We start from the raw sequence: 27,402 nt of genomic DNA, 5'->3' as shown, positions 1-27,402 counted from the left end.
TGCGCCGCCCCCGCCCCGTCGGCCCCCGCCGCCCGCCCTCCTGCCGGCCACCGTACCCCCGCCGCGCATGCGCCCGTCCGGCGGGGCGGGAGGGGCCGCGCATGCGCCCGGGCGCTGGCGCCGAACTCGGTTGGGAGAAAGGGGCGGGGCAGCGGCGCTCTGAAGCTAAGCAGGGCCCGCGGGGGTCGGCGGCTGGGTGGGTGACCAGGTCACGCGGCGGTCCCCGCCTGTCCCCTGCCTTGACCACCACCGCCGCCGCCACGTTACTGTCGCGGTCCCTACAGACCCTGCACGGTCAAACCTGCACGGTCTGCGCCCGCCGGCGCCTCTGCAGTTCTGCTTCGTGCCACGGGAGGTCCCCAGGGCTCAGCAGATGGGACAGCAGGGGACAGAGAGCTCCGCTCTTGGGAGAGCTCACAACTGAGTATCGTGGCCGGGGGTCCCATCGGCCTTTGGGGGTCCCCAGCTCGCAGGACAGCCAGGCGTGGGCAGGAGACAGTGTCAGAGCGAAGGGTGTCACAGATTCAGGGGGAATAAAATAAACTGCAAGCAAAAAAAAAAAAAAAAAAAAAAGGGAACTGAACTAGGAATGTCTGGCAACTGGGTTGAAATCAAGGCTTAGTCCTAAAAAGAATTAATTTCGGAGAAATGAGCCGTGCTGGGGAGCACGGGGTGTTTGGGGTTGGTGCCTCTGGGGCCGGCTCATCTGTGGGGGTTGGTGAATGGCACATATGCAGCAGCGGGGAGCGATGGAGGAACCTCCTTCACCAGCCCCCAGCCCCCCTCGATGTATAAGGGACACTCTGGGCTCCCCCACATTTAACCTCCTTCCAGTTGCTGGTGTGGGGACCCCTCCGAATGGCTTAAAACTCAAGTGGCCCTGCCCCAGCACCCTGCTGCCCTGTGTCCACCCCCACAGTCACCCCTGATCCAGTCCTGCCCCACATGCTACCCCCCATGCGAGGAGGCACATCCATGCATCCCGTAACTCCTCCTACCCATCCAAAGTTCCTTCTCTCACGGGGAAGTTTTTCCCACTAAGAGATGGCAGATTTTAATCTCAAATGGTCTCTTTTCTTACCCGCTGGCTCCAGCAGCTTAACGCGCAGGAAAACCTCCCTCCCCGGTGTGCTGCCAGGGGAGCCCAACGCCACTGTCGTAGCACCCAAAGGTACAGATATTCACACCGGTCACAGCCAGGGTCCTGCTGGGACCCATCATCGGGAGTGGGGGACAACGCACAGAGGTCTCTCCAGCTATGGGAATCCTGCAGGGTTTGGGACTTTGCGTATTTTGGGAAGGAAGCAGTCCTGGGCTTCGTGACCCATTCCTCCTCTAAAGTAAAACTCTGCAAGACCCCCCCATTTTGGTGACACTACAAAAAATGTCACCGCGTTCAGGGGACCCCTGAATCTTAGAAACTCTCCTTAACATCATTGCAATTACTCAGATCTTTGCAAGAAGGTGGGAAGAGTACCAGGAATGGAGGAGGAAAGAAAAGCAAGGATGTGAGGGGAGCTGCCATGTGGGGACAGGACGCGTCCCAGCGGGGTACAGGTGGTGTGATCATGGACATCTCCACATCCCACCATCAAGCAGCTCCCAGCTGCCTGCGATTCTCCGGCCGCCGGGTTTGGAGGCAGAGCTGGGGCTGAAGCCATTCCCCAGCACGATGCGCGAGGCTTTGGTTGCCATAACAACTGGATTCAGGCTTCAAAAATAGTAACTTATTTTTCATTCAATTTGCCTTTTGCCCTCTGAGACAGATCTATTTCGGGACTGATGGTTCGCTTCAGGTGTCCCTTGGCAGCACCCCCGGCTGGGGGCTGGGGGCTTCAGGGCTGGGGGCTGTTTTGTTAAATGCAGTTTATCGCTGTTTCCTCTCCCTCCCTTTTTCAGGCCCAGAGAAAGGTAAAGCAGGGCTTAGCCATCATGAAATAGCCTTTGCCAAAGCCTCGTCTTCTAGAAGGCTGGGGAAGGAACTTGAAAAAAAATCTTCCAAGCTAAGCGGCAGAGCGTGGGAGAGGTTTTTCGAGATGATCTCACTCTGCGTCTCAGCATGGACCTGTCGCTCTCAGCCAGGACTTGGCTGTCCCAGATACGCTGGGGGGGTTGGTCCTACCAAAGATGGGGCTTGTTTTTTTCCCCCCGCATCTCCTGGATCCCACTGTCACCAGCCTGGTCCCTGACAGCATCTTCCATCCATGAAGCGAGGCTGACCCTGGCATCAGGGAACCGGGGTGCTTCTTGTGTGTGTTGAGGATGCTCCACAATGCAGCACGCACCTGGAGCATCACCCCTTTTGCATCCCCTGGGGAGATGAGCTGCTTTTGGAAGGGGTTGCAGAAAGTGCCAGGATTAATTCATGCCTTGAATTAATGGACCCCTTAATTTTTGTCTATTTTGGCTTTTGGAAGATGTGTCTGTGTGTGATTTCCCATGGAAATGGCCATATGAGCATAACCCTTTGTGTCAAGATGTCCTCAGCAGTTCCACCTTCCTCCCATCAACGTTATTACAGCATCAGGAAGGAGAGGCTGCACTGGGGAGACCAGGGCTCCCCTCCTCCATTTGCTGCTGGCCTTATGTCACCTTTCTTGTCCTTTAGCTGCTGGCCTGAAGGTGCCTGCGGTCTGTGACACAGGGTGGGCAAAGATGATGCCCATCTGCCTGCAGACAAGCCCCAATCGCCCTTTACAGCCCTTCTCTGAGCTGCCCAACCTCAGATGTACATTGGGATCTCGCCTGCGAGAGCCTCCCGGGGTGATGTAGAGGATGGAGAGGTGAAGGCTTAGCGTGTAGACGGGGCGAGGATCCTGGGGTCTCCAGTCCTTGCCTAGCTGTCATGCTGCTTCCTCCCCCTTCTCCGGAAGAGGGAGGGATGGTGGGATGCTGGTGGGAGTCGTGTCCCCACCCACGGACACCCCACAGCGATGGGGCTGGGGCAGAGCCGCCCACCCCTGCCGGGGCCCCTGGAAAATAATGGGAAAAAAAAAAAGCAGCAGCATTAAAATCAAATAAATAAAAGCAAAGCCAAACAAAGCAACTCCCCGGGGAGGCCGGGGGGGGGCTGGCCCTGCCCTGGGGCAGGCAGCGTGCAGGCAGGGACATCTCGGTGTCCCTCTCGGGGGACCCGGCCGTGGGCAGCGTGGCCGGGGGAGCGGGCAGGCTGCCTGCTCTCCCCGCTCTCCCCCCCCCCCCCCGCCATGCTTTAATCACATTTTCAATTCAAATCTGCTGCTATTTGATCCTCCGGGGGTGGCGGCGGGGGGGAATATTTTTAGCCGTGCTTAATGCTGCCGGAGATCGTGCAGGTTGCTGTGGCCGGGCGGAGTTGGATGGGATCTCCCCCCCCCCCGTCTTTTTTCTTCCTCCTCCTCCTCCTCCTTTTTGCACATCTGAGGACGGCAGCGGGGCTGGCTCCCCCCACCCGGAGGTCGCCTTTGTTTTCCCGGTGTCGCTCTCCCGAGCAGCCGGGGGGGGCGGGCGGGGGCCGGGACCGGGCTGGGCTGGGCCGGCCCGGCCGCCCCTTCTCCTCCCCGCCCCGCCGGAGCCCGCGGAGTTGGTGCCGGTCCCCGGGGCGGCACTTTCCCCCACCAACCCGGGGGCTGAGCAGCTGCCGTTCCCCCCCACCCCCCCGGGACTCTCCATGGCACCGCCGCGATGTTCGTGTCCCGGCTCCTGGATTTCCAGAAGACGCGCTACGCCAGGTAAAGCCGTCGGTGCGGCGGTCCTCGACCCCCGGGTGTTTGCGGAGCCCCAGCCCCTGCCCCGGACCGGCTCCGGCGGGGATGGAGCTCGAAGGGACCTTCGAAACCTGCTGAGTGCCCCAAAGCCCAGGGCAAGTGCGGGGTGGGCTTTTGGGAGAAGGCTACCTGCCTTTCTTTCTGCATCCCTAAGGGATTCCGAGCATCCTTGGGAGCCCTCGCTGCCTTTCGCTGGGTCCAACTTCACCCTTGTCTTCTTGCTGCTGGGGGAGCAGGAGCTCAGGTCCCCAACAGGAGCAAATCCCGCCGTCAGCCATGAACCCTCCGCAGAGGGACTGATATTGCCTGGGGTTTTTCTGTGCCCAGGTGGAGCCCCCTCGGGGTGGCTCCCCCCGCCTGGACCTGTGGGCTCCGCGGGGTTCCCATGGGATGCACCGGTGGTGGATCCTTTCCCCGCTCCGTGAAATACCAAGAGAGGTTTTCCAGTAGCGGGAGGAACTGGTTTTAACAGCTCAGGTGCGTTAAGAAACCTTGTGGCATTGCCTTCGGAGGGGGAAACCTGAGGACCGCTGGGGATAGGTCAGAGGGCACTCGGCCACGGATGCTGCTGCGGGATCAGATGTGGCTTTAGCAGGGAGCTGGTGGGTGACATGGGGACAGTGGCTGCCCGCAGCCATCCGGCATGCTGGGTGGCCGAGGATGAGTCAGATTGAACAGCGCTGGGCGATGCACGGCCAGACGGGGCTCAGGGGAATGCAGGGGGTGCCCAGTTTGGCACCAAAGACACGCTTTGCTCCCTGTGACTGTGGCGGGGATGTTTTCATGGCTGCAGGGGGTCCCACAGGCTGGCACAGTTCCTGCGGGCATTCAGCTCTGCTACTGCCACTGTCAGACTCCCAGTGGTCTTGTTAGAGTCAGATACCAGAGAAAAACTTGTCTGGAAAGGGGTGGTGGTGGTGTTTCTTGCCTGCTTCAGGCAGGAGCATCCCTGAGGGATGTTTGCCTGAGCTGAGACAGGGCAGGAGATTTCCCTCCCATCTCCCCAAGACATCAGCTCCTCTCCTTCTAGGTGTTCTGTGGGGAAAATCCATGCTTGCACCTCCAGAAGCTGCCTAAAACATGTGGGCACGAGCTCAAAGACCATTTTGATGCTGTAGCTGCCTCCTGATAGCCTTTACCTGGGGGAGGTGCAGGAGGTACTCAGCAGGTCTGCACAATGCACCTCCTCCAAAACTCCTTGTGAAAACAGAGAATTCAAACCTGTTTTTCCCAACTGGCATACAGGGGACAGGGCCAGGGGGAAATAGAGCCGAGCAAAGCTCTGTCCCCTCAGAGGCGGAGGAAAACTGTGCCTTTGCCTCACAGCAGTGGTACAGAGGCTCTGTGGGAGCTGGGCAGCAGAGCAGGGGCTGCCCCCCCACCTCAATGCCTCCCGGTAGAGCCCATGGGCCAGCCTGTTGCTTGATTTATCCAAAATTAGCATGCTCAGACTTTGTCACGGTCCTTTCTGGAGACCACTTGTTAAATGGGGATGAGGCGGTACAGAGTGCCTTGCAGGGATAGAGCCCACACGTGGGGCAAAGGCTGCAGGGCAGGAGAAAAAAGTCAGGTCTCCAGGGCATCCTCCACCTCCCGCTGGGTGCCAGGGCTGGATGGGGAGCAGGAGGAGATGGGTGATCCCTTGGCTTTCACCCCAAGGTGATTGTCAGCACGAGATGCTAACCCAGAGCTTCCGACATCGCTGCGGAGATCCTCTTAGCCTAGTGCTTAAAAATAACAGTTGGCTAATCCCCGTCCCCACCTCGCTCCAGCTCTCCTCTCTGCAGAAACGGTTTGCCACGGCATATCCCAAAAGGAACCCTAAAAGCTGCTCCTTTTTTTTTTTTGTGCTGGAGATGCTCTGTCGGCTTCTCTGGGCTGCAAGTAACGGGGACCAATGTGAGCAGGAGCCATGGGGCTCACAGTGGCACGTGCCCTTCAAGGCACTGGAAGCATCTTGTGATGCATCCTCTCTTCAGAGGATGAAAGATGCTTTCTTGTGGCCTTCCTTAAAAAAAAAAAAAAAAAAATCAGAAAGTTTTCCTTGTGGTGGAAAAGCCTGGAACAGCTTCATTTTTAATGTCGTTTTATCTAATTTTGAGTGAGGACCAAGAAAGGAGGAACTTGGCCATCAATACAGCCGCCAAAAGGAATAAATAAAACCCAGCGTGGTGATGAAAGACCTGTTGTGCGAAAGCTGCAGCCAAGGCACCCGGCTTTGAACAAAGAGATAAAAGGCAGCAATCAATGCAGGAGCATTTTGTGAACTGCCAGGAGAAAACTTGGGGCTGGAGGGGGGCACCGGGGTGTCCCCGAGTCCCTCCCAGCTGGGCTTTGGAGATGGAGCATCACAGCTGGGGCAGAGGGGAAGAAAGCAAGCGGAGAGGGCTGTGGCCGTGGTGGGAATTAGGGATGCATGGTGATGCTGTTTGAGCAGGTTGTGGTTATAAACGAGGCTGTGGGTGGTTTCTGCTCTGCTGCGGGGTCCAGGAGGCTCTTCCATCATCTGGCACCATGGGGAAAGGGAGTTAAAGCGTGCCATTGCTGCAAGGCTTTCCCTCACAGCCCGCACCATGGCAAGCGATGTCCACCTGCCTGCCAGGCCAAATTCAGCCACGGCACTGGCAGCAGCAAACGGTTATGGGGTACAAGCAGATGTGATTCCTCCTGCTTTATCCAACCACCAGATAGTTATTCCCCCATTCTCCCTCCATCCTTTCCTCTCCTCCTCCACCAAATCGGTGCTGGTTTCCCCCCAGAGCAGCAGATGGGTGCAAGTTGCATCTTCATTGAGTCTCATCAGACAGGTTACAGCAAGCCAGTAACTGGTCCCTTCCCTCCAACTCACTGCTGGTGTTGGCCCCGCTTTGGCCCACTTTTCACCCAGATGTGGTCTGGTACCTCCTGCCCATGTAGCTGCTGTGAGCCTGTGGCTCAGCCCCAATCTCCCTGCAGGGACACAAGATGCTTCCCGGACTTTGGCCATCCAGAGCCATAATTGAAAGGAAACACAATTAAGCAGGGAGCTGCTGTATCTGGCTGGCTTCAGCAGCTCCAGAGCAGCCGGTGGAGAGGGCTTTGCTGGGAGCTGCAGGCTGCACAGGGCACTGAATCATCCTAATTAACTGATAGCAGTTCACGATTTGATTTGTTCATGTAAAAAGCTCTAAATCTTACTGCGTTTGCTTGCCTTGCCCTGTGCAGTGTAACAAAGAGGAGCATCCAGGAAAATCCACATGAATTTCTCAGCCCAGAAGAAGCAGGAGGCTGGGGAGAGCAGGGGCCTCTGTAGGTGTGTGGTCCAGGCTTGTCCTCACCTGCCTGGTGTCCACAATGTAGAGGCTGCCACCTCCTCACCGGCACGAGGGGATGGAGATCTGAACTTTACACTTGCTCAAAAGCAAATCCTCCAAGTTTGGGGAAAGGCATCTGGGAAGACCTTCCTTATTGCCCCCTGCACCTGTAATTACTGAGCAAGGAGACATTCACCAACCCCTCCTCCAGCACCTCCAGGCAAGAGAGGTAGAGGAGACCCAGCAGGAATAGGAGTGAGAGGAAACACTGGGGTGCTCAGACCCCAAATGTGACAAAAGCAACGCCAGGCTGACAGCCTGAGCAGAGCTACTGGAGTGGGGAGGTCTGGTCCCTGTTTGCTTCGCAATGAAAGCACGAGCAGCCCTCACCTGCTCCCACACACACCGAGATGCTTTCCAAGAGCTCTGCTTCCCCCACAGCCCCCGTGGGATGAAGCAGGGAGAAGGGAAACACTCTCAACATTGACATCGCAGCTCAGAGCTGCTCGAGAGGCGAGGGCTCCTCCCCACGCAAGCACCAGCCCCATCCCCAGCAAGACCTGCTGGGCTGCCCCCAGCTGAGCAGATTCCCTTGCTGCAAATGGCAGTGCATCCAAGAGATGCGGGGGCCCCCCAAAATACCTAGGAAAAGCTAGGATCACCTGATGTCATTGACCAATTGCATATTGGTTGCTCTGTGGGGCCAGGTTGATTCAGACACCCTCTTAAGATAGCACTGGTAGGCCTCATCTCATGTAGGTTTAGATGCCAAGGGTGCAGTTATTATTGGTGCCAGGTATTTGGAAGGCAACAAGCACTCAGAGCATCATTTGCAATGGGGTATTTCCTCAAACTGCCCCTTTCCTCCCTTTGGGAGGCTCAGGGGACTCAGCAGGATGGACTTGGGTAGGGAACACCATACTGGAGATGTGCAGCAGTGGGCAAACCAAACCCCACGCCTTGTGCTTTTGGGGGAAGAATGGTCTCTTGGCTGCCTGGGAAACAGATGCCTGATGGTCTTTTCCCTCCTTTAGCCGGTGTTGGATATCAGCCTGATGTGATTCTTTGGCACAGCTCACTATGGCCAGCTTCATGAGGTAGCGGCCAACACGATGCATGGGAAATTCAAGCCACTGCCCAGCACGGCAGGTCAGTGAATGTGAGAAACGGGGCTCTGCCAAGATTGCTCCCAGGCTCGCCTTCCCCTCCTCCTCCCTTCCCACACCCCCAGCTCCACAGCGAGACAAAGCGATGCGAACCCACTGCAACTCCTACGGAAAGGAAGGGAAAAGAACACAACTGTTATTTCAGTTCATCGCTCTTGGAGGGAGCTTGGCTGCAGCTACAAAAGGAGGTTGGTTGGGTACCCAGATAGAGATGCTTCAAGGGGATGGGTGGCCAGAGCAGGGGCTGAGCAAGGAGATACAACTAAACACACACACTCCCTTTGGGGTTCTCCAGGTGAAATTGAACCTCAACTTTTCCATGCAGTGAAAATCCAGAGTCTGATGGGCTCAATGTGATACATTACAGCTTCTCATGATAACGTGGTACCACAAGCATCATATTCCTGGCGTTTGCTTCAGATGCTGATGAGTCGGGCTGAGCAGCGCTGACCTTCAGGAGAGTTTGGATCCAAGTCTGCAATTCTGTTCAAGTTCATAGTCTGGGCTGGCTGCTGCTGAGGAAAGGGTTTTGTGCAGAGAGAGATCAGCAGGTCGGGTCAAGGAGTTACCTCCTCTGCTGTGTTTGGCATCACTGGCTGGTACCACAGCATCAGACACCACCCTGCTCTCTGCTGGTTATAATACTAATTGAAATCCGTGTGTCTGCTTGCCCAACTGGTGAAGTGCACGGTTCTCCTCCTGTGCATTCACTGTCCAGAGGCATTTGCTGAATTTACAGATATAATTTGTACTTCAGTAGCATCCAGGAATCCCTAATGAGAGCCAGGCTCTGTCTCTTGGGGGATGCTATGGGGAGACCTTATGGACCTGAGAAACCATGACCTGCTCACATAATGTCACAGCAGAAGTTGGGTCTCCAAAGAGCTGTTGGCAGCTGGGGTTAGAGGCTGGGCAGGCTTCAGCCCCCAAACTCTCCAAATCCTCTGCTAGTGGGCAGAGGATCATGCTCACTCCTGCCTACTTTGGGCTGTTGCAGAGTTTAACCCAGCAGAGGCAGCTCAGGACTTATCCCACTAACTTCTGTGCTCAGGGCAGTGCTGGCAAGATGGCCAGGAACATGCACAATGACTTTCCAAACAAGCAAATAGTGAATAATAAGAGAATTTTCAGTTCTGGAAACAGTCTTCCTAACGTTCACAAAACACCTGGGACATCAGAGTCATTTTGTGACTAATCAGCTGTTGTTGGAGGTCTCATGAGTACCAAATGAAACAAGAAGTCCCAGCTCAGAAAGTAATTTGGGAAACACTCACCAGTCCCATCTGTTGTGAATAAACAAACAGCTCTGCTATAGTTGCAGGATCATGAATTGCCTTGGAAGAGTTTGAGATACCATCTACATAAAAAGCAGAAAGCCTGCTGGAGAGAAAAATAAATATCCCTGCACAGAGGATGGGAATATGGGCAGTTATGACCCTGCTGGGAATTACCTGCTGAGTTTCCACCCACAAGCCAAGCCCTACTAGACATATATGGGCTCTCATGGGTGCAGAAATGGTCTATGCCTGTGCCCGGCCTGGCTTGGAGCTTCCCATGGTTGTCTCTGCCAGGGTAAGGAGCAAGGAACAGGAATCAGGTACACCCTTGGTGTGGTCCCTGGTGTGTTCAGGGAAATAACAGCAACATTTTTCCCCCGGCAGCCTCAGCCCCTCATGTACCCACTGCTGTGGCAGCAGGGTGTACCAGGGTGTCTTCACAGGGGACATCTGCACCTGCAGTTCAGGGCAGGTACAGCATTGACATGTCTGAGCACACAGTCCCCATCCAGGAGCATCTCTAAGTCAGCAAGTGTTGTTCAGTGTTTTCTCAGAGCATGCAGGCTGTATAGTGCCAGGAGATGGTCTACAGCCAGTCCAGGGTATTTCCACGTCAGAGTGCTGGAAACAAGCAAAACTGGGATGAGGGTAATCAGAGGTGATAAATGAACATTCAATCTGCAGCCCGTTTTGACTTGCTTTGTGAAAGCAAGGCTTGCACCAGGGTCTTCTGGGCAGATTATTCCAGAAATCTGGTCATCCGCTAATTTACCCATAAAAAAGGTTGAGAGATGCTGGTTTAGCTGAAAAGCCTTTCCTCACTCCCTACCCAAGCTGCCAGCTCTTTGCACGATGCCAGGAAGCAGCACAAAAGAAAATGCTGTGCCATCTTGCTGCTTCTCACGTGGGATGGACTGGAGTCAAAGGAGTAGCCCACAGAGCAGGCTTCTCCTGGCTGTCCCTTCTCCCCAGCCCAGGGAGCCAGCCCATGAGCTTATAGCACGCACAGCTCAGCTTTCCAAACCAGGAGTGCCATATGTTCGTGTAGGAGCATGCAAGCGCCGAGGAACAAGCATGAAAATAGAGGTTTCAGCTCTTAACGGGGTGCCACGCAGCCGCACACATGCCCGCGTGGGTGGCTCTGCAGATGGCAATGCTGGCCAGCATCAGCCTGAGCCTTCGCAGTTCTACTTCCCAGTGGCAAACACTCCTGTGTCAATGGGTAGGAAGGAAAATCAGGATTTCTCAAGTGCTTCTGGGCTGGATAAAGCAGCTTTGTGGTACGGCAGAGTTTGGGGGCTTTGCACCGGGAGCTGCGACCATGGGGACAGAGAGAAGAGGACTGCTGAGCCTTTCCCATGTCACTGAGTTGCAAAATTTATGTCCTTGACTTGAGTGGGGGGGTGGCCCTGAGCACATCCCTGTGGTCCTGCCCTGTCTCCTGCATCCTGGGTTCATGCAGCAGATAATCCCTGAGGCCCCATAGGCGCTCAGGGCCCTGCACCACACCATTACCCACAGCTCCCCAGGACCGAGCTAATTACGAGCTGCAGAGGAGCTCAAGGGGATGAAGCCTCTTAGCAGAGGTTGCAGCTGGAGCATTACCAGCTTACGGGTCAGAAGCAGAGCACACGCCAAACCCCAGCTTACAGGGATGCTGCCACAGCAGCTCACACGTGAGCACCAGCCTGAGGACCAAGCCCTGGCATCTGCTCTGCGTGTGCAGCCTCCGGGCTCATTAGGGCAAAGCCAGACCATGCACTGAAGAGGCATCTGGGGCCAGTCTTCCCTGCAGGGACACATCTGCTCCACCACTGTCACTTCAGGCATCACAACACTTGCTCCACCAAGGGACAACCCAAAGGGCCCCAGCAGGACTTACCACTGCTGCTGGTCAGCATCCAGCAAATGCTTTCTCTGCTGTAGAAACCCAAGTTGGAAGGAACCTCAAGGATCATCTGGTCCAACCTTTCTTGGCATCTAGACGAGATGGCCCTCATCTCTTCCATGTGACTCCTTATGAAAACAAAGTCTCCATCTTCTTTATAGCCACTCTTTAAATACTAGAACATGATGATAAGGTCTTCCTTAAGCCTTCTTTTCTCAAGGCTGAACCCTATCCTTTCTCTATGACAAGATGCCACCATCAGGATACAATCCTTCTACAGCTCCTGTACTTAAAAGTTACTTAAAAGCTAGTTGTGACACCCAGTCACAAGAAGGAGAAATGCCCTCAATTTCCAGTCAGATATCTGGGAGCTGCCCAGCAAGGAACAAACACAGCCTGGAAATATCCCAGCTCCCTGGGCAGGAGAGCGGATGCACAGCAAACCAGCATCCCACCTCCAAAAACATTAGGCCAGATCCTGAGCAAGCCCAGCCCTTTTATAAGCCATTCTCAGGTGAAACCTGTAGAGATGAGCTGGTCTGGGGAGATTCACATCACCTGGGAGCATCCTTGAATATGTCAGCTGCTCCTTTGTCCCCACAGTGCAACACAGGGCTCTGGCATTTGTGAAGGGGATGTGGTGGCTCTTCAAGGCTCTTCACGGGTTATGAAGGGGGTGTGGTGGCTCCTCAAGTGTCACAGCCATGGCCACAGCCTCAGCAATGTGCAGGGGGAGCCCATCTCCTCAATGCCTGATTTATAGCAGGGTTGGGGGTGCCAGGTGTTGGACCAGCTTCTTGCAGGAGAAGGGATGAGCTGCTCGATGGGAGTAGGGGCAACCCCCAGCTCACACCTCCCCATCCATACCTTAGCGGTGATTTTACATCCTCCTCGCATTATCCTTCCACCAGCTTGCCTAAAGGATGTCAAAATTACTATCCTCACCTGGAGAGGGAGATGAAGCGATGTGGCTGGCCAGAGAGTCAGTGTCAAAGGCAGGACTAAACCCCATCTCTCCCTAATCACAGCCTGGCCTGGGTCTCTGCTGGGCTGTTCCCTTCCTGTGTGTGTAGAGGACAGCATTCCTGCAAAGTGTCCCACAGCTCTGCCCGTGTGAGTGCGTGGTGCCCATGCAGGCTGTCTTGGTGCCCCTAGAAGAGCTCAGATGCTCTAATGCTCACACATGACTCATCCTAAGCAATAATTTAATTTAATCCTCTTTTTACCTCCTCCCTGACCTCGGCAAAGCAAGAGCCAGGCAGATCTGCGTGACTTTTTGAGGTCAGAACTTTGTTCTTGGATAAAAGTCTTTAAAAAACTCCCCCCAAACCCAGCCCAAAGCCACCAAAAACCCAGAGTGGGAGAAAGAGAAGGAGAAAGGAACAAGCCTGGGAAGCCGGCTCTGCACTTTGCCCCGGCTGCATGGGACAAGGGGCTCTTTGTTTCCCCGGCCGGAGCCTGCTGCACTGGCCCTTTTCAGTCTCCCTCCCTGGGAAAGGGGCCAGGGGGAAGCAGGCACAAGCAGGGCAGGCAAAAAGCCTGGGGCTGCAGTGAATAACCCCTGTTCGGACCCCCATTTTCATACAGCCGGTCCGTACAGCGTCTGCCAGGAATGGTTCTGGGAGAAGAAGGTGGCTGGGAGCTCCTCAGGTCTCTGCTTCCCAAGGAGCATCCTTAGAAAATGAACACACTCGTGTTCCTGCTGTGCAGGAGGTTTTGAACTTTTCTGTGTCTCCTGGACCTTGCAATCCTAAAGCACCTGCTGAAATGCTTTGCAGCACCCAGCTGATGTGTAATCACCTGCCTGTGGCTTCCCGGACATCACTGCGGCTTTGCCGGGTCCCCGGGCAGGTGGCAGCATAGGCTGGAGGCTGCTGGGGACAAGCCACTGTCGTCTCCTCCCACCCCGGGGACAATGCCAGCGTGTCCCCAAGCGTACGGGTGCAATGACACGGAGATGGCGATGATGATGCATTCAGCCAGCCGGGCAGGAGACTTGTTGCAGGGATCAGATCTCAGTCAGGAGAGGTGTTTCTCTTCTTCTCCTTATTTTCTTGCATTGAGAAAACCCGGAGCTCTGCCTGGCTGCCAGCAATTCCCCTTCTCCCGACCCCAGTCGCGCAGAGTCGGGGCTGAGAAACACACAGCAGCCATCCCTGAGGCTCTCAGCTGCTCTGGGCTTTCATCAGCTCTAATGAGAGTCGTGGATGCCCTCTCTGAGCGTGTCCCTCCATCTGCCCGGGCAGCAGATCAGGTTTGAGCCTAGTTTTGCACACCGGGATGGCAACTTGCTGCAGGCTGGGAATGATGCAGGGCTCCCCGTGCCCTGGCCTGCACCCACGGTGACGTGAACTGGATGGATGCTTGGCATCCCAGGAAGGTCTGGGAGGGAGATACAGTCCGAGGAGAGAAGAGAAAGTGAGGAAACGGCCTCTCTGGGGAGCGAGGTGCTGCAGGGCAGCCAGGGACTCATCCCGCCTTGCCAGAAGTGCAAACACTGGCTGCTCCCATGCTTGTTTGCACAGCTCTGCTCCTGAGCCCAAAAATGTCCCCAACTAGCCCCAAAATGCAATGCTGGCTCCTGTGGGAGGGCCTGGCTGTACCTAAGCTGGCGCAGCACTTTGCAACCAGGTCCTGCATTCGCGATGCTCCATTTCCCCATCCTTCACAGGATGATGCTTGTTTGAAAGCAGGGCAGGAAAATGAGCAATCTCTCCCCAGGTCAAAAAAAGGATCCTCCTCAAGACTATTTCTCCCTCCGGGACAAGCAGGTGCCACACCAGCACCTCTTTGGGCTTCGGGGGGGACACACGCTGTTCAACCTCATCCCACAGGAATGGCCCTTCCTGGCCCCTCCATCCCTGGGGATATTTGCACCCCAGGGATCCCATCCCAAAGGGTCCAGGGGGGCTGTGGGAACCAGCCCCACCGCTGCTCCCCTTTACTGCTCCGAACAGCAACTGCCAGAACGGAGGGGAGACGGTACAGGGCTTTGTTAAAACAAATAAATTCAAGGAAAAGGCCTTGTACATGTTTCCTCAGCAACCGTGACGTCACGCGGGACGTCTGGCCTTCCCCCACCTCCCCCCCCACTGCCTTATTATTGAAAGGGAAAAGAAAAGGAAGCAGAAAGCGAAGGGGAGCTGGGGACAGTCTCCTGGCAACGCTGGGACAGTAATGTCCTCCTGCCAGGGGGACATGGCTCCAGTGCGGGGAGCCTGGCCAGCCCTCGTGGCCGGAGAGGTGGGATGGGGAGGGCATCCCTGGTGTCCCCTGGGATGGAGGCAATGGCACAGCTGGGCACAGCCATGTCCCCAGGGATGCTGGGCTGCTTCCCTGCCGTGCAGCCTTGCTAAGCCCTGATTTACCCAGCACAGGTCCTCGATCTGCAGAGCGGTGGCAGCTTAATCCCCTCTGCTCCCCCCTCTTGATTCAAGACATTTTTTGGCGACAATGACCACGCTTCTTCCTGCAGTGCCAGGGCAGGGCTGGGGACAGGGTCCCTGCGTCACTGGGGGGAATAGCGGGACGGGGTCCCCCCTCCCTGCTGTCACTGCAGCCTGCTGGGGAGTGCCTGCCGGAGCCACGCTCCCCCCACACTCAAACCCTAGTTTTCTGAGGTATTTAACCCATCCTGCCTCAATTTTAATAGACAGCAGTGAGCGGCTCAGGCAGGAGATGGCAGCAGAGTCCACATGGGTATGGGTGGCTCGGGGACAGGGAGAGGGGACTTTTACTGCCTTTCCCAGTGCCCCAGATCGAGGGGTCACCCTGTGCCCAGCAGCAAGGTCCCGCCAGCCCCCCTCGCCCCCTCGCCGAGAGCAGCTCAGCTGTGAAACACGCTGCAGATGGTGCCGGAGCCCAGAGCAACCAGGGTCAGAAAGCAATTAGCCCAGGTCCTGCAGGGCAGCCCTGCCGGCGCCCGCTCAGCTCGGCCGTCCTGACCTGAGCCGCAGCAGAAAAGATCTTCAAACCCCTGATTACCAGGAGCGGGCAGGGAAAGATCACTCTCTATTCGCCTGTTTCTTATTTCCTTTCGCTAAGCCTCCACTGCTGGCCCCTGCCAGAAGAGGATGCTGAGCAAGGCTTTGCTCCAACCTGTTATCACGGATGCACATTTAATTTGCCTCTTAATACAGCGTTACATACCAAGCAGTGGACTAGCCAAGCCTGACACTATATTTTATTGCTGTGTGTTGATCCGACAGGGGAAATCGATACGTTCCTCTGAACGCCAAGAGGAAGCTGATACCTCAGACTAAGAGAAACAGAAATAAAGATACAGGTTTCCAAGGGAGCGTGGCAGGGTTTCCCCTGGCAGCAATCTGTGCTGGGACACACAGCTCCTGTAGGCAGGGGGTACCTAAGGGTGGTACCCAGAAACCAAAGGCATCGTGGGGATACCCTCGTCGGAGCCGGGCAGGCTGCTGTGACGTGAGGGTGTTACCGCCGGATGGGTGACGGACCCGCAGCCTCCTTCCCCACTGCCAGGGCTGTGCTGGTCCATTTTCTCTGGGCCAGGTGGGCTGTAACCAGATCATGTCATTACGTGGTGTCTCGGTTTTTCCACCTGTGAAATGAAGATGGTGAGACGTGCCGGTGTCACAAGAGCTGGCAGCTGGACATGCTGCTGACTGTCACCCGTGCTCCATGCTGGGACAGGTCAGGAGATGCTCCAGACCTTATTGATCCATCCTTGCAGGAGCTTCCCCTGCATCCTTCCCACCGCTGCCCTCTCCTGCCCGCAGCAGCAGGCAGAGCTGGTTCCTGCCCTCTGCTCTCCAGGTGATGGCAGCTGCTGAGAAATCCTTTGCCCTGAGCCAAAGCTGAACAAGTCCTGGGGTCCTGGCATTTGGGGCCAGCCAGATGGACAAGCTGTCCCCAGTGCCGGGGTCACTTCTGCAGGGCAGCTGGAACAAAGCTGAGACAGGGCTCCAGGCTGGGGGGATGGTGGGTGTCCCTGTGCAGACCCCTCCCAAAAGGCTTTCCCCCAAACCCCATCCCCTGAGTGTGTTTCTCTCCCTCCTTCTCGCTGCAGGTTCATGAATCACCGTGTCCCATCCAACTGCAGGTACCAGCCGACGGAGTATGAGCACGCGGCAAACTGTGCCACCCACGCAGTGAGTCCCTGTCCCAGGGCGAGGGAGGATGGTGCTCAGCTCTCTGGGGATCCCCTGAGAAACCTCAAGAAACACCTAAAGATGTCTATACTCAGCTCTGGAGCAGCTCCTGAGGGTCTCGGGGCTGTGATGAGGTAGATGTGCCCCAGGTGCTCCCAGGGAACAGGGATGCTCTTCTTCCTTCTGCACTGGGATGCTGGTGTGCATCTCCCTCGCTCTCACCCACCATGGTCCTGTGTCCCTGGGGAAGCCAGCCGTGGGCTTAGTGAAACAGGAATATTTTGCAAAGCTCCCTGAAAACGGAGTGTTTTTCACAGCAGGAATGGTGACAGGTGCCCTGTGGGACTGCCTACATGGCAGCAGGAGCAAGCGCTCCCCAAATCAGGGTTTCCCTCAGGAGCTGGCAGCTCCCACTCCAAGCCCTGGGAGATGACTCAGAGGTAGCCATCCTCCTTGTGCCTTCCTCCTCCTCCCTACCTCCACCTGGAGAAGCTATTTTGGAGCTGTACCACAGCAGGGAGAGACCTTGCTGGCTGGTGGGGGTGGCCCACCTGTCCCTTATGGGTGGTGGCGTTGACCAGAAGCCAAAGAAACACCTACAAGGAAAAGCAGAGACTGTATTGTAGCTGCTCAATGGAAACCCAGAGAGTCAACAACAGGTTTGCATCTTCCTTCCAGTTCTGGATCCTGCCCAGCATCCTCGGCAGCTCTGTCCTCTATATCCTCTCCGACGACCAGTGGGAAACCATCTCAGCCTGGATCTATGGCTTTGGCTTGTCCAGCCTCTTCATTGTCTCCACCATCTTCCACACCATCTCCTGGAAGAAGAGGCATCTCAGGTACCAGCCCTGGTAGCTCGGGGCTTGGGAAGGGGGAGAGGGTCTGGAGACCCCCGGTGCTACAGGCTGTGACCTGTCTGTCTGTCCATCCCACAGGACTGTGGAGCACTGCTTGCACATGTTCGATAGGATGGTGATCTACTTCTTCATCGCAGCGTCATACGCTCCCTGGTGAGTTGCTGGTGGGTGGGAGCTATCGCTTGGCCCCACTGGGAGAAAATCAGCCCAGCTCCAACAAATAGGGTTTCCATCTCCAGCTTTGGCTCTGCTCGAGGCTGTACCCTACCCCTTGTCACAAAACATTCATATCCTATAGATTTCAACCCCTTTAAGATGAAGTCACAAGTTGGGAGGACCTTTTGGTGGGACAGCCATGGGGGTGAGGGCAGCATTTCCCTGGCACCTTGCTGCCCGCAGCCCGGACCAGGGTACTGCCCTAGACCTGCCTCACCACAAACCTGGGTCTTGCAGGCTGAACCTGCGGGAGTTGGGTCCCTGGGCCTCCCACATGCGCTGGATCATCTGGATCATGGCATCCATTGGGACGGTCTACGTTTTCTTCTTCCATGAGCGGTGAGTGCCTCTCCCTGGCCCCGCACTGGTGGGTATCGCAGAGCCCAGCTCAGATCTGCCAGCCCCTCTTAACGCCCTGATGGTAGTCAAGCTGCAGGGGAGAGCAAGAAGGATGGACACAGACAGACAGACAGATAGCTCGATAGGTATAGGGTCCCTGGGCAGCCTCCTGGTCAACTGGCAGTGGAGAGCTTCCTTGGACCACGTTCTTCTCCATCTGCACCCTGGTTTTAGGAGCTTTGGCGGCAGGGCTGTGGGAGGAGGGATGTGGGAGCAAGGAGTGCTGCCATGAGTTTCTTCTTCCACATGGTGGCACCAAATAGAAAGCAAAAGGCCTCAGATGTCTCCCCGAAGCCCCAAGTGTCTGGCCCTGAGCTCACAGCTCCCAAGCCAGGGTGGGGGTCCATCACCCCCGGAGCAGGGTGCCAGCCCTGATTCACACAGGAGGACATGGGAACCTGCCGTGATGGCACCTCCACCCCTTTTCCTATAGCATGGCAGCGGACATTACAAGTGTAAAACTCAATGCTCCCTCTGTACTTGCCTCCAAGCAGCTTCTCTGTTGGTCATAGGTACAAGCTGGTGGAGCTGGTATGCTATGTTATCATGGGCTTCTTCCCTGCCTTGGTCATTCTCTCCATGGTAAGCCACCGCTGGGAATCACATGGGCTTAGCAGCAGGGACAAACCCCAGTGGCGCTGGTTCATCCCTGGTTGGTTGGCGCAGTCCAGGTTGTGTGATGGATAAAGCCATCCCCAAATACGATGTGGCCCAGCTTGGTTTTGCAAATGCTCTGGGTGCCCAGCAGATACCACATGCATCAACCAGCAGACCTCCTGCCCAGGCTTGAAATCCTCCCAGTAAAGCCGGGCTGCTGGGTCCTCACTGCCTTGATGGAGGGGAGGGTGTAGCAGAAGGCAGGGGGAGGGTCCTGATGGATGGTGGGGAAAGGGCAGGCACACCATGGCCACCACTGAGACCTACCTCCTTGCTTGCTCCCAGCCCAACAGGGATGGCCTCCCAGAGCTGGTGGCCGGTGGACTCTCATACTGCCTGGGCATGGTCTTCTTCAAAAGCGACGGCCGCATCCCCTTTGCCCATGCCATCTGGCACCTCTTTGTGGCCATCGGAGCTGGCATCCACTACTACGCCATTTGGAGGTACCTCTACCGGCCTGGCACGCTGGAGGCTAAAACGTCTCGGTAGACGCCTTAAAGACATCGTTTGCACCAACCAGCACAAGGGGACATGGAGGGGAGTGGGGAGGCAGCCTGCACCATGGGCTTGCCCCAAACCAACCGCTTGCCCCGTGACCAGCAGCTGCCGGTGCCCTTCCCGCACAGACAGGAGAGCCTGGAGGTTGATTTTAAACAGATTTTTCTCTTTTAACCTCGGGAACTGTTTATTTTTTTAGGCAAGGGTTTCGTAATGTGGTGACCAACTGTCAGGGTCCGGGTGATAGGGGAGCGACCACTCACCAAGGGCTTGGGGAGGCCTCGCTCACCCCCCTCACCCCGAGCATCCTCTGGGAGCAGGGGACCTGCCCTTGCACATCCCTGGCTAGTGACACCCTGGGTTTGGCTACCAGAGCCCTTAGCGTGGGCCACCCAGGGTACTGGAGGAGCTGGGATGAGGGGAAAGACTCGGAACTCCTGAACTCCCCAGCTGGGGAGTGGGGCATGTCGGCACCCCCACACCGCCTGCTCGGCTCCTAAATGGTCCTAAGTCATGTCAGCATTAACTGCCCCCTCCCAAGTTCTTGTTGGGAAGGTCCAGAGTCAACAAAGCCTTACATGAGATTGAAACTTGAATCTCTTCCAGGGCTCCTCAGAGTCCCCGAGCATTGGAAAACCCTTTCTCTAAGCCAGTATTAAGTGCACAACCCGGTACGTCCCTCCTAGACAGGTCCTCAAAGTCCCCATGGACATTTTCTCCCTGGGGCACTTTATTTTTCCCCTCTGGTCCAGGTGCTGGCAACAGCCCCAAAGCTCGACCCTGCTCCCAGGCTCTGCCACACGCGTGCCTTCACCTGACGGGGAGCGGAGAGGGGGGTCCGGCTCCCGGCATCCCCCTGTCTGGGGTCACCCCATCCGCACCAGGGGATTTTCTTCCTCCTCCAGGGAGAGGAACCTCCTTGGATTGGGATCACGGGGCTGCCTGCCTTCTCTGCTCCCATTTTGATGATGAGCCTTTTGCTCAGTATCAGATTTAAATCTACTTTTGGGAAGATTTCCGACATTCCTGGGAATGCCACAGGGAAGGGATGCATCTGTATGATGCTTGGAGGTGAGCTGTGATAGGGAGGTCCTAGTGATGCTTGATTTTTAAAGCCCAACCACAGCTACACGGTGGATAACGGGATATGGGGTGCCTGCCCAGCCATCGGGAGCAGCCCCGATGCTGCTGGAATGGGAAAACCACACCTGGAACTGCTCCCAAACATGCCGGGAGGGTCTGGTGTGTCCTGGGGTCTGTGCTGGGAGCCGGTGGCAGAGCAGCGCTGCTCTCAGCCCTGCCCCAGGAGCCCCCAAAGGCATCGATTTCCCATCATCTCTCTTCGGGCTCTTGATTAATCGCAGCTGCAGCAGTCTTGGCGTGACGTGGCAAGCGAAGGAGATTTATGGCCACCATCCCGCATCTCCTGTTTCTCCGGCAGCGTGCCAAGGAGCCGAGCTCCTGGCTCTGTCCCATCTCCCGCAGAGCTTTGAGTCCCCCCCCAGCCTGCGGCGCCCCGGGATCGTCTCTCCAGGGCTGTGCCATTTTGCAGCAAATTACCAAAGAGAAAGTGTCCGGATACTCCTCGCCTCCTGACGTGGTGGCTGGGGTCCCAGGTCAGCAAAAAAATCTGGTGGGGTTTCACTTCCAGAGTCAGAAGGTTCCTATAAGGAGCCCCGGGGGCTGCGGCTGGTACCCCAGCCTAGCATGGGACTGCTGGGGGTGTCTCTGCCTGGGGCCCCCCAAAGCACCCTTTGGGCTAGGACACCTCTCGGGGTGACGGGTGGTCTTAGGGACAGCTCGATCTCTGCTGCTCCCTCTCCCAGGTCCCCAGGTCTCAGCCCTTGCTCCATCACCTACCGCAGATGGAGGGGTGGAGAAGGATGAGCTGTGAGTAACCAGCAGCTGGTGGAGCACGTTTGGGGTTGGAATAGTGGGATATGGGGTCCCAGAGCGGGAGCTGCCATTTTTGCTGTCTGGCAAAGTCATTACCCTTCTCCGTGCCTCAGTTTCCCCATCTATAAAATGGGGGTGAAGACACTGACCTACCTCACAGGGCTCATGTGAGGACCCTGTGAAGCACTTGGAGGATGACCAGTGCTTTACAAACACGGGCTTCGATTTTCACCGAGTTTAGGGGACTGGATTCCTAGAGCCACAGTGGGGCACAGTGACAACTGCGGCTCAGTGTGCCTGGGTCTCCTCCCCGTCCGTCACTATATCCCACGGGGGAACCACCCTGGGGACAGACCATGCCCACAGCCACCGGGCAAATGTCCCCTGGCAGGGGCTGAGGATGCCCAGGGACCACCATTGTGTTTTGTCCACAGCCCTTCATCCCAGGGGATTTATCTCAGAAGCTGTTTCACCACTGGGGGCTTTCGGTCCTAAATCCATCCCAGGGGCTCCCGAGGCACAAGGAGGTGCCAGAAGGCCACTTCATCCTACCGGGCTCTGTTGGGGACATTGCTATCCTGCCTTGAGCCTGGATTTGCTGTAATTGAGAAGCCCCCCCCCCCCTTCTATTGCTTCCCCTGCAAAGCAGGGTGGGAGGCACAGAGCAGGTTATCGGATTGTCCTCCTATTTTATACTAATTTTAAACAACTCGTAACATTCAGGGTGTCTGTGGAGGAGGGTTTGAGGGAACTTTTTAGCATCTCATGTTTTTCACCGTCCATTCTTGTTCAATCAGTATTTTATATTTAACACAGTATTGGGTCAAATTAAAAACAAACGTGAGGAAGATAATGCTAGTGAATATTGTTTTCTGTGCAGTAGGATTGAAATAAAAACTCAAGATACCTCACTCTTGCCTGCTCGTTAAATCAAAATGAGTTTCCCTGCAGCATCTGGAAACAAACCCATTTTCTATCTGACTTTCCCCGCCTGGCATCGCTTCCCGCTCAACCAGCTGCAGCCAGCCCCCGCTCACGGCAATGGAGTGCTGAGCACCGACTCACCTCAGCGCACGGATGGCATTGCCATCTGCTGGCTCAGCTTGCCGCAGGGGGCCAACGCTGCTTTGCCCTTCACACCAGCTGCACGGGGAAATTCGGGAGGTCGGGGACGGGTTGAGCTCCAAGCTGCAGAATTCCCTTAAAAAAATAAATAAATAAATAAATAAATAAATGGGTGAGTTTGCTGCTGAGAGTCCTGTGCTCGGTGGCGCCGGCTGAAGGGCTTGCCAGCGTCTCGCCAAAGCCATTTCAGCATAAAGCCCTGCCTGCCCGCTCTGGCCCTGTCATCTCCCCTCCTGCGGTGGCTGAGCCTGTGGGTGACTTGTGTTGAGCCCTCCCGGGGCTGCCACTGCCGGGGGAAGAAGGATGCCAGGGCCAGGGAGGAGGAAAACCTGCAGCAGACCAGGCAGAGGGTAAGCACTGCTCACTGTGCACCCCAGAGGGGACACCCCCCGTTCTCCATCACCCACCAGCTCCCAGAGGCACTGCCTCCTCTTGGAGAGGGAGAAATTTGCCCCCATGCAGGGAGCAATGCCTGCCCCGGGCTCTGCACACCCGCTGGCTGCCCTCTCGCTCGCACCTCTCCATCCTAATTATGCCGGGGCCGGATCCCCCACAGGCTGTGATGCTCGGCAGCTTTCCCAGAGAGCCGGGGAGGGATCCCTGCTTCCAGAGGCAGCTGAACTCACCCCAAAACCTGACCCACAACTTCCACCTCGCCCATCATCTCTTTGCTGCTGGCGATTGGGCTGGACTGGGAGGCCTCCTGGCTTGGCTTTGCTTTTAGGCTGTCGTTCCCAGAGGGTGTCTGGGTGACAGAGCCACCTTCCCACCCAAAGCATAACCCCATCGCGCGGAGAAACGTGCACTTAACCAAAAAGGAGAATTTTTAACCAAGGGAGGCGGAGCATCAGCGACCGCCTCGTCTCAAACAACTCCCTGGTGCAGTCCCAATCTGTCCCTTCCCAGTTTCATCCCCCACCCTGCGCGCAGCCACCGGAGTCTCCAGCTCGATTTAGGGGCTTGTTTAATAAAACCCGTTTAGCCAAAGCCCGCAGCCGCCGGCTCACCCCTGCCTCTCCCGTTCCCTCCCGTTTTAACCGGGCACCGGCGGGGACAACCGGGCCGTTCGTACCTCCGGGCGGGGATGCTATATCCCTGCCTCCCGCCCGTATGGGGGGGTCGCGGGATGCTCGGCCCCTGCGCATCGCTGCGGGCGGCCGCGGGGGGGCTCCCCAGCGCCGTTCGGCCCCGCTCCGCTCCGCTCCGCCCCACCGGCGGGACGCGACGGGACGGGACGGGACGCGCCGCGCAGCCCCGGCGGCTCCGGGCGCTGCAGCCGCCGGGGGCCGCCCCGCCGAGCCCCGCACGGTGAGTACCGGGGGCGGGGGGCACGCATCGCGGGCGGACCGTACCCCAGGTACACACCCCCCCCCCCCTTTTTTTTTTTATGGGGGGGGTGGTAGGGGAGCAGGTCCCACGGTAGCATCCCCGGGATACCCCCGCCACCGGGAGCCTCTCCAGGTCCCCTGCTGGGACGGGAACGTTTGTTTCTCGTCCCCTCGGAAAGTGGAGGCAGGAGGGAAGCGGTGGCGGGGGTTGAGGCTTGTCCGGTTGCCGTTGGAGACCCGACCTGCCCCGCTGCCTGCCGAGCAGCACCGGGCGGGCAGGGAGGGCTCTGCTGGGGAGACGCAGCGCCCTGGCATCCCTGTCCTATTGCCAGGCACCTGGGGATCCTTGTCCCCATATCACACCCCTGGGGATCCTTGTCCCATTGCACATCCCCCAGGATCCTTGTCCCCGTTGCACATCCCCCAGGATCCTTCTTCCCTTTGCTCACCCCTTGGGATCCTCGTCCTGATTCTATACCCCTTGGGAGCCTTGTCCCATTGCATCCGCCTGGGGGTCTTTGTCCCATTGCACACTCCTTGGGATCCTTGTACTCATTCCATACCCCTTGGGATCCTTCTCCCCCTTGCATGCCCCTCAGGATTCTTGTCCCATTGCACACTCCTTGGGATCCTTCTCCCCATAGCACATCCCTGGGGGTCCTTGTCCCATTGCACACTCCTTGGGATCCTTCCACCCCTTGCACGCCCCTCAGGATCCTTGTCCCATTGCATACCCCTCAGGATCCTTCTCCTGATTCCATACCCTTTGAGATCCTTCTCCCCATTGCAGGCCCCTCAGGATCCTTGTCCCATTGCAACCCCCTTGGCATCCCACTCCTATTCACCTGTATTCAGCTGCTTGTGATTGTCTTGGCATCCCAGGCATTGGCGGAGAGGTGCCGGGATGGTCCGTGTGTCCCCATGAGGCTGGAGCAGTTTCATGCTGAGTTGTAACTTTAGCAGAGAAAACTCAGGGGAGTTTGCGACTTGCTTGGGAAGTGCTTATTTTCAGCACTCTCCAGGATCAGTTAATTATCGCTGGAAAAAAAAAAAACTATTGCTAAGATCTTATAATTAGGCAGCCTACTGAGACTCTGCTGCTCGGCAGGCAGCAGAAAGCAAATGCTCTTTGTGAAATGTTTCTTGCGTGTGTGTCTGTGAATAGAACTGCCCGGGCAGAGGGCTGGCGTTCCTACTTGTGCATTACTGGAGAGCTGATGCACGTTGGCGGCTCAAAACACCCTGGAAAATGAGGAAAAAAAGAAATAATATATATATGCAAGAAAAAAAGAAAACCTGTTAAAAGGACTCCTGTTGCCCTTGTAGAATCAGGTCCCAAATCATTATAATGTGTTTGTGGAGCTATAGCTGCCTTTAGGACAAACTGTTAGTTTATCTTTGCGGCACCGGGGCTGCCTTTGTGTCCTGTTTGAACGATCCCTGGGCCAGGGGGTCCAGGCGCTACCTCAGAGTGTCTGCTGCTAATAATAACCTGGTAAGGAGTTTAGCCACTCTGATCCGGCTAAAGACGGCACCGAGGCTGGCATCCCTCCGATCTCTCCCTAGATTAGGCGGATAAAACCCACACAAGACAAGGCTGGGCTCCGAAGTGGGGACTTGATCCGGAGTGGGGGGCTGTGATTGAAAACAGAGGGGTTTGTGCTGTGCCCTGGCAGCGTTGGGCGGGAAGGATGGGATCTGCAGAGGGGCAGGATTTGGAGGCGAGGAGCGCACGTCAAAGCCGCCGCGGCCAGGGTGTTCTCATTTCCTTTGCTCTCCGAGTTATAATTTGTTCCACATTGCAGTGCCGGGGCGGCCTCTCCCTCTGCTCGCAGCATCCAGGCTGCGGTCGTTGCCATTAGACCGAGGCTGCAACTCCAATGGTTTCTGTCCAAAAAAGAAAAAAAAAAAAAAGTGATTTTTTTCAAATAGAGGGGAATTTCTGGGGAAATTGCTTTTCTGGTTGCTGTTCTGGGAGGGTTCTAGCTGAAATCTCACCGCCCATCCAGGCAGAGCTGCGTCTGTGGCGGGACGAGCCCTGGGGAAATTCCAGAAGATTAAAAAGTGTTTTAATAGTGTTGCTGCTCTTCCCAAAAGGGAGTAAGATGACCTGGTAGCTACAGGTTGATTGGCTTGATAGCATCCCCCCGGGGAGAAGAGGCAGAATCCTGGCTCAGGCTTTAATTGATTAAAGACTTCACCAGGAATAAATTCCTGCCATCCAACGCAGCTCTATGGAAAATAACTCCTGGCAAGTGGCAATGATTTCAGTCTCTGCTGCGAGAGGTGACTCTCTGGCTGTAATACACTTTTGCAAAGCATTTGAGTTATGCGAGGTGGTATTCTTGTAAAAACCTGCACTTTCCAGTATTAAAAAAGTCAGTCCAGTCCAGTATTTAGTGCTGACATTATACAGTGTCAAGAAAGCCGGTATTAAATAAACCTGCTCCGTTTCAAAGGCAGTTATCAGAGGAGATTATCACCGCTGGGCACTGCTAGCTGGTAGCGTGCCCTCGGTGTTTCAGTGCTTTTATCGCTAATCTGGAAGCAGATAGAAATGATTTCTGGAAAAACCTGGGGCTGACCCAGAGCAGCACAGTCTTCGTAGCTTGTACAAATCCGGACAGTAAACTGGGCGAGCGAAAGGCGTCCTAACTGGAGCGGAATGGAAAATGGAAATCTTCTCGCACCCAAAAATAATAACCGGAGTTGTACGTGTTTTCCTGTCCCTAATCTGGATGATAAATTGACCACGCACCGTTTTCGGCCGGAGCTGCTCGCAGAGGCTGGGAGAGGCAGCACCGGGGCGCACCGGGTCCCTCCTCCAGCAGGAGCTGCCTGGGGGGGCGGCTCGGTGTCTGTCCCCATTTCTGTGCTGGAGAATTCAAAACGTTCAGGGTAATGGGAAATTTTGCTCTGGAAAAAAAATAGCAGTTATCTGCATTTTCAGTCAGGGAACTATCAGAACCAAATTTGGGCTTATGAAAGCCAAACCCAGTCTCTCCACATCAGCCGAGGAGATGCAGGAACCGGGGGGAAGGGACCAAGAGGCTGCAGAAAATGTCTCAGAGCGAGAGAGGAGATGGCCATCCAGTTATGCTGCTCATAAATCAACTCTAAGAGAAACAAGGGGGGCTTGATTAAAGCATCTAAATACTCTCGCAGAGGAGAAAATACATGGTAGCCAAAAGCTCGTTAATTGAGCAGAGAAAAGCGTGATGAGAATCAATGTCTGGCAGCTGAAGCCAGACACATTGGAAATAAGGCATAAATATTTAACCGTCGAGAGCGATTAATCATTGGAAGAAACGTGGAGCAGCAGAGGTGGTTTGAGCATCTCTTTACCTTTCGCATCACGACCCCGTGGCCTTGCAGAAAGTTTCTCCCGTAGCCCCAGCGCTGGGCCAGCAAGAGGGGCTGGACCCAACCCGCACCAAGGCCCTGATTAGGTGATTTAATTAGATGGTGCGTTTGTCTTTAATCACAGTGGAGCTGTGGAAAAGGGTATTTCTTGTGCCCTTCTGGCTCTTTCTGAGAAACACCTGTGAAATCACTGCAGGCACTTTGCAGGTGCTTCTTTTCTCTTTTGGTTACCAGTGGTCCCGTTCCCGCAGATCTGTGCCAGGAGGTTGAGGGGATGGTGCTCGGTGGTTCTCCTTATGTCCAGCGAAATAGACTGAGATCCAGGAAAAACAAGTCTCAGTGAGCATCCCAGCGTGTTGTGGCTGCTGGGGGGAAGGAGCTGGTCCAGGACCCGTTGTCCACCCATGGGTGAGAAGGTCCCCAGCCTAGCGTCCTTGGGGACACGTGTGCTTGGGAGAAGGAGATAAAGGTGGGGTTGTTGCTGGTCCCATCTCCTCCCCTTCGCCTTTCTTTTCCTATAGCTGTTCTCTCCCTGTCCCTTTGCGATGGGGTAGATGCTGTTGGTGGGCATCA

The 27,402-nt window shown here is 56.0% G+C and overlaps 1 protein-coding gene across 1 annotated transcript; it reads left to right on the top strand.

Moving 5' to 3' along the window:
• The first annotated feature begins 3,663 nt into the window (after window positions 1–3,663).
• MMD2 (monocyte to macrophage differentiation associated 2) lies at window positions 3,664–19,108 on the top strand. Its single transcript, XM_074158733.1, has 7 exons — window positions 3,664–3,710; window positions 16,409–16,490; window positions 17,169–17,329; window positions 17,426–17,500; window positions 17,801–17,902; window positions 18,475–18,544; window positions 18,905–19,108. The coding sequence occupies exons 1-7, from the start codon at window positions 3,664–3,666 to the stop codon at window positions 19,106–19,108; spliced, it is 741 nt and encodes a 246-aa protein (XP_074014834.1).
• Window positions 19,109–27,402: the final 8,294 nt, after the last annotated feature.

Source organism: Numenius arquata, chromosome 14, assembly GCF_964106895.1.
Source record: "Numenius arquata chromosome 14, bNumArq3.hap1.1, whole genome shotgun sequence".
In the NCBI taxonomy this organism is placed as follows: domain Eukaryota; kingdom Metazoa; phylum Chordata; class Aves; order Charadriiformes; family Scolopacidae; genus Numenius; species Numenius arquata.
The sequence above is the reverse complement of the archived record's forward strand: the minus strand, read 5'-3'. Positions and strand labels throughout refer to the sequence as shown.

Bases quoted from the DNA above. Each gene is read 5' to 3' on its own strand.
- MMD2 (XM_074158733.1), top strand. From the start codon at position 3,664: ATGTTCGTGTCCCGGCTCCTGGATTTCCAGAAGACGCGCTACGCCAG. The intron at 16,491-17,168 runs GTGAGTCCCTGT...TCTTCCTTCCAG, and splicing joins CAAACTGTGCCACCCACGCA to TTCTGGATCCTGCCCAGCAT. The intron at 17,330-17,425 runs GTACCAGCCCTG...TCCATCCCACAG, and splicing joins TGGAAGAAGAGGCATCTCAG to GACTGTGGAGCACTGCTTGC.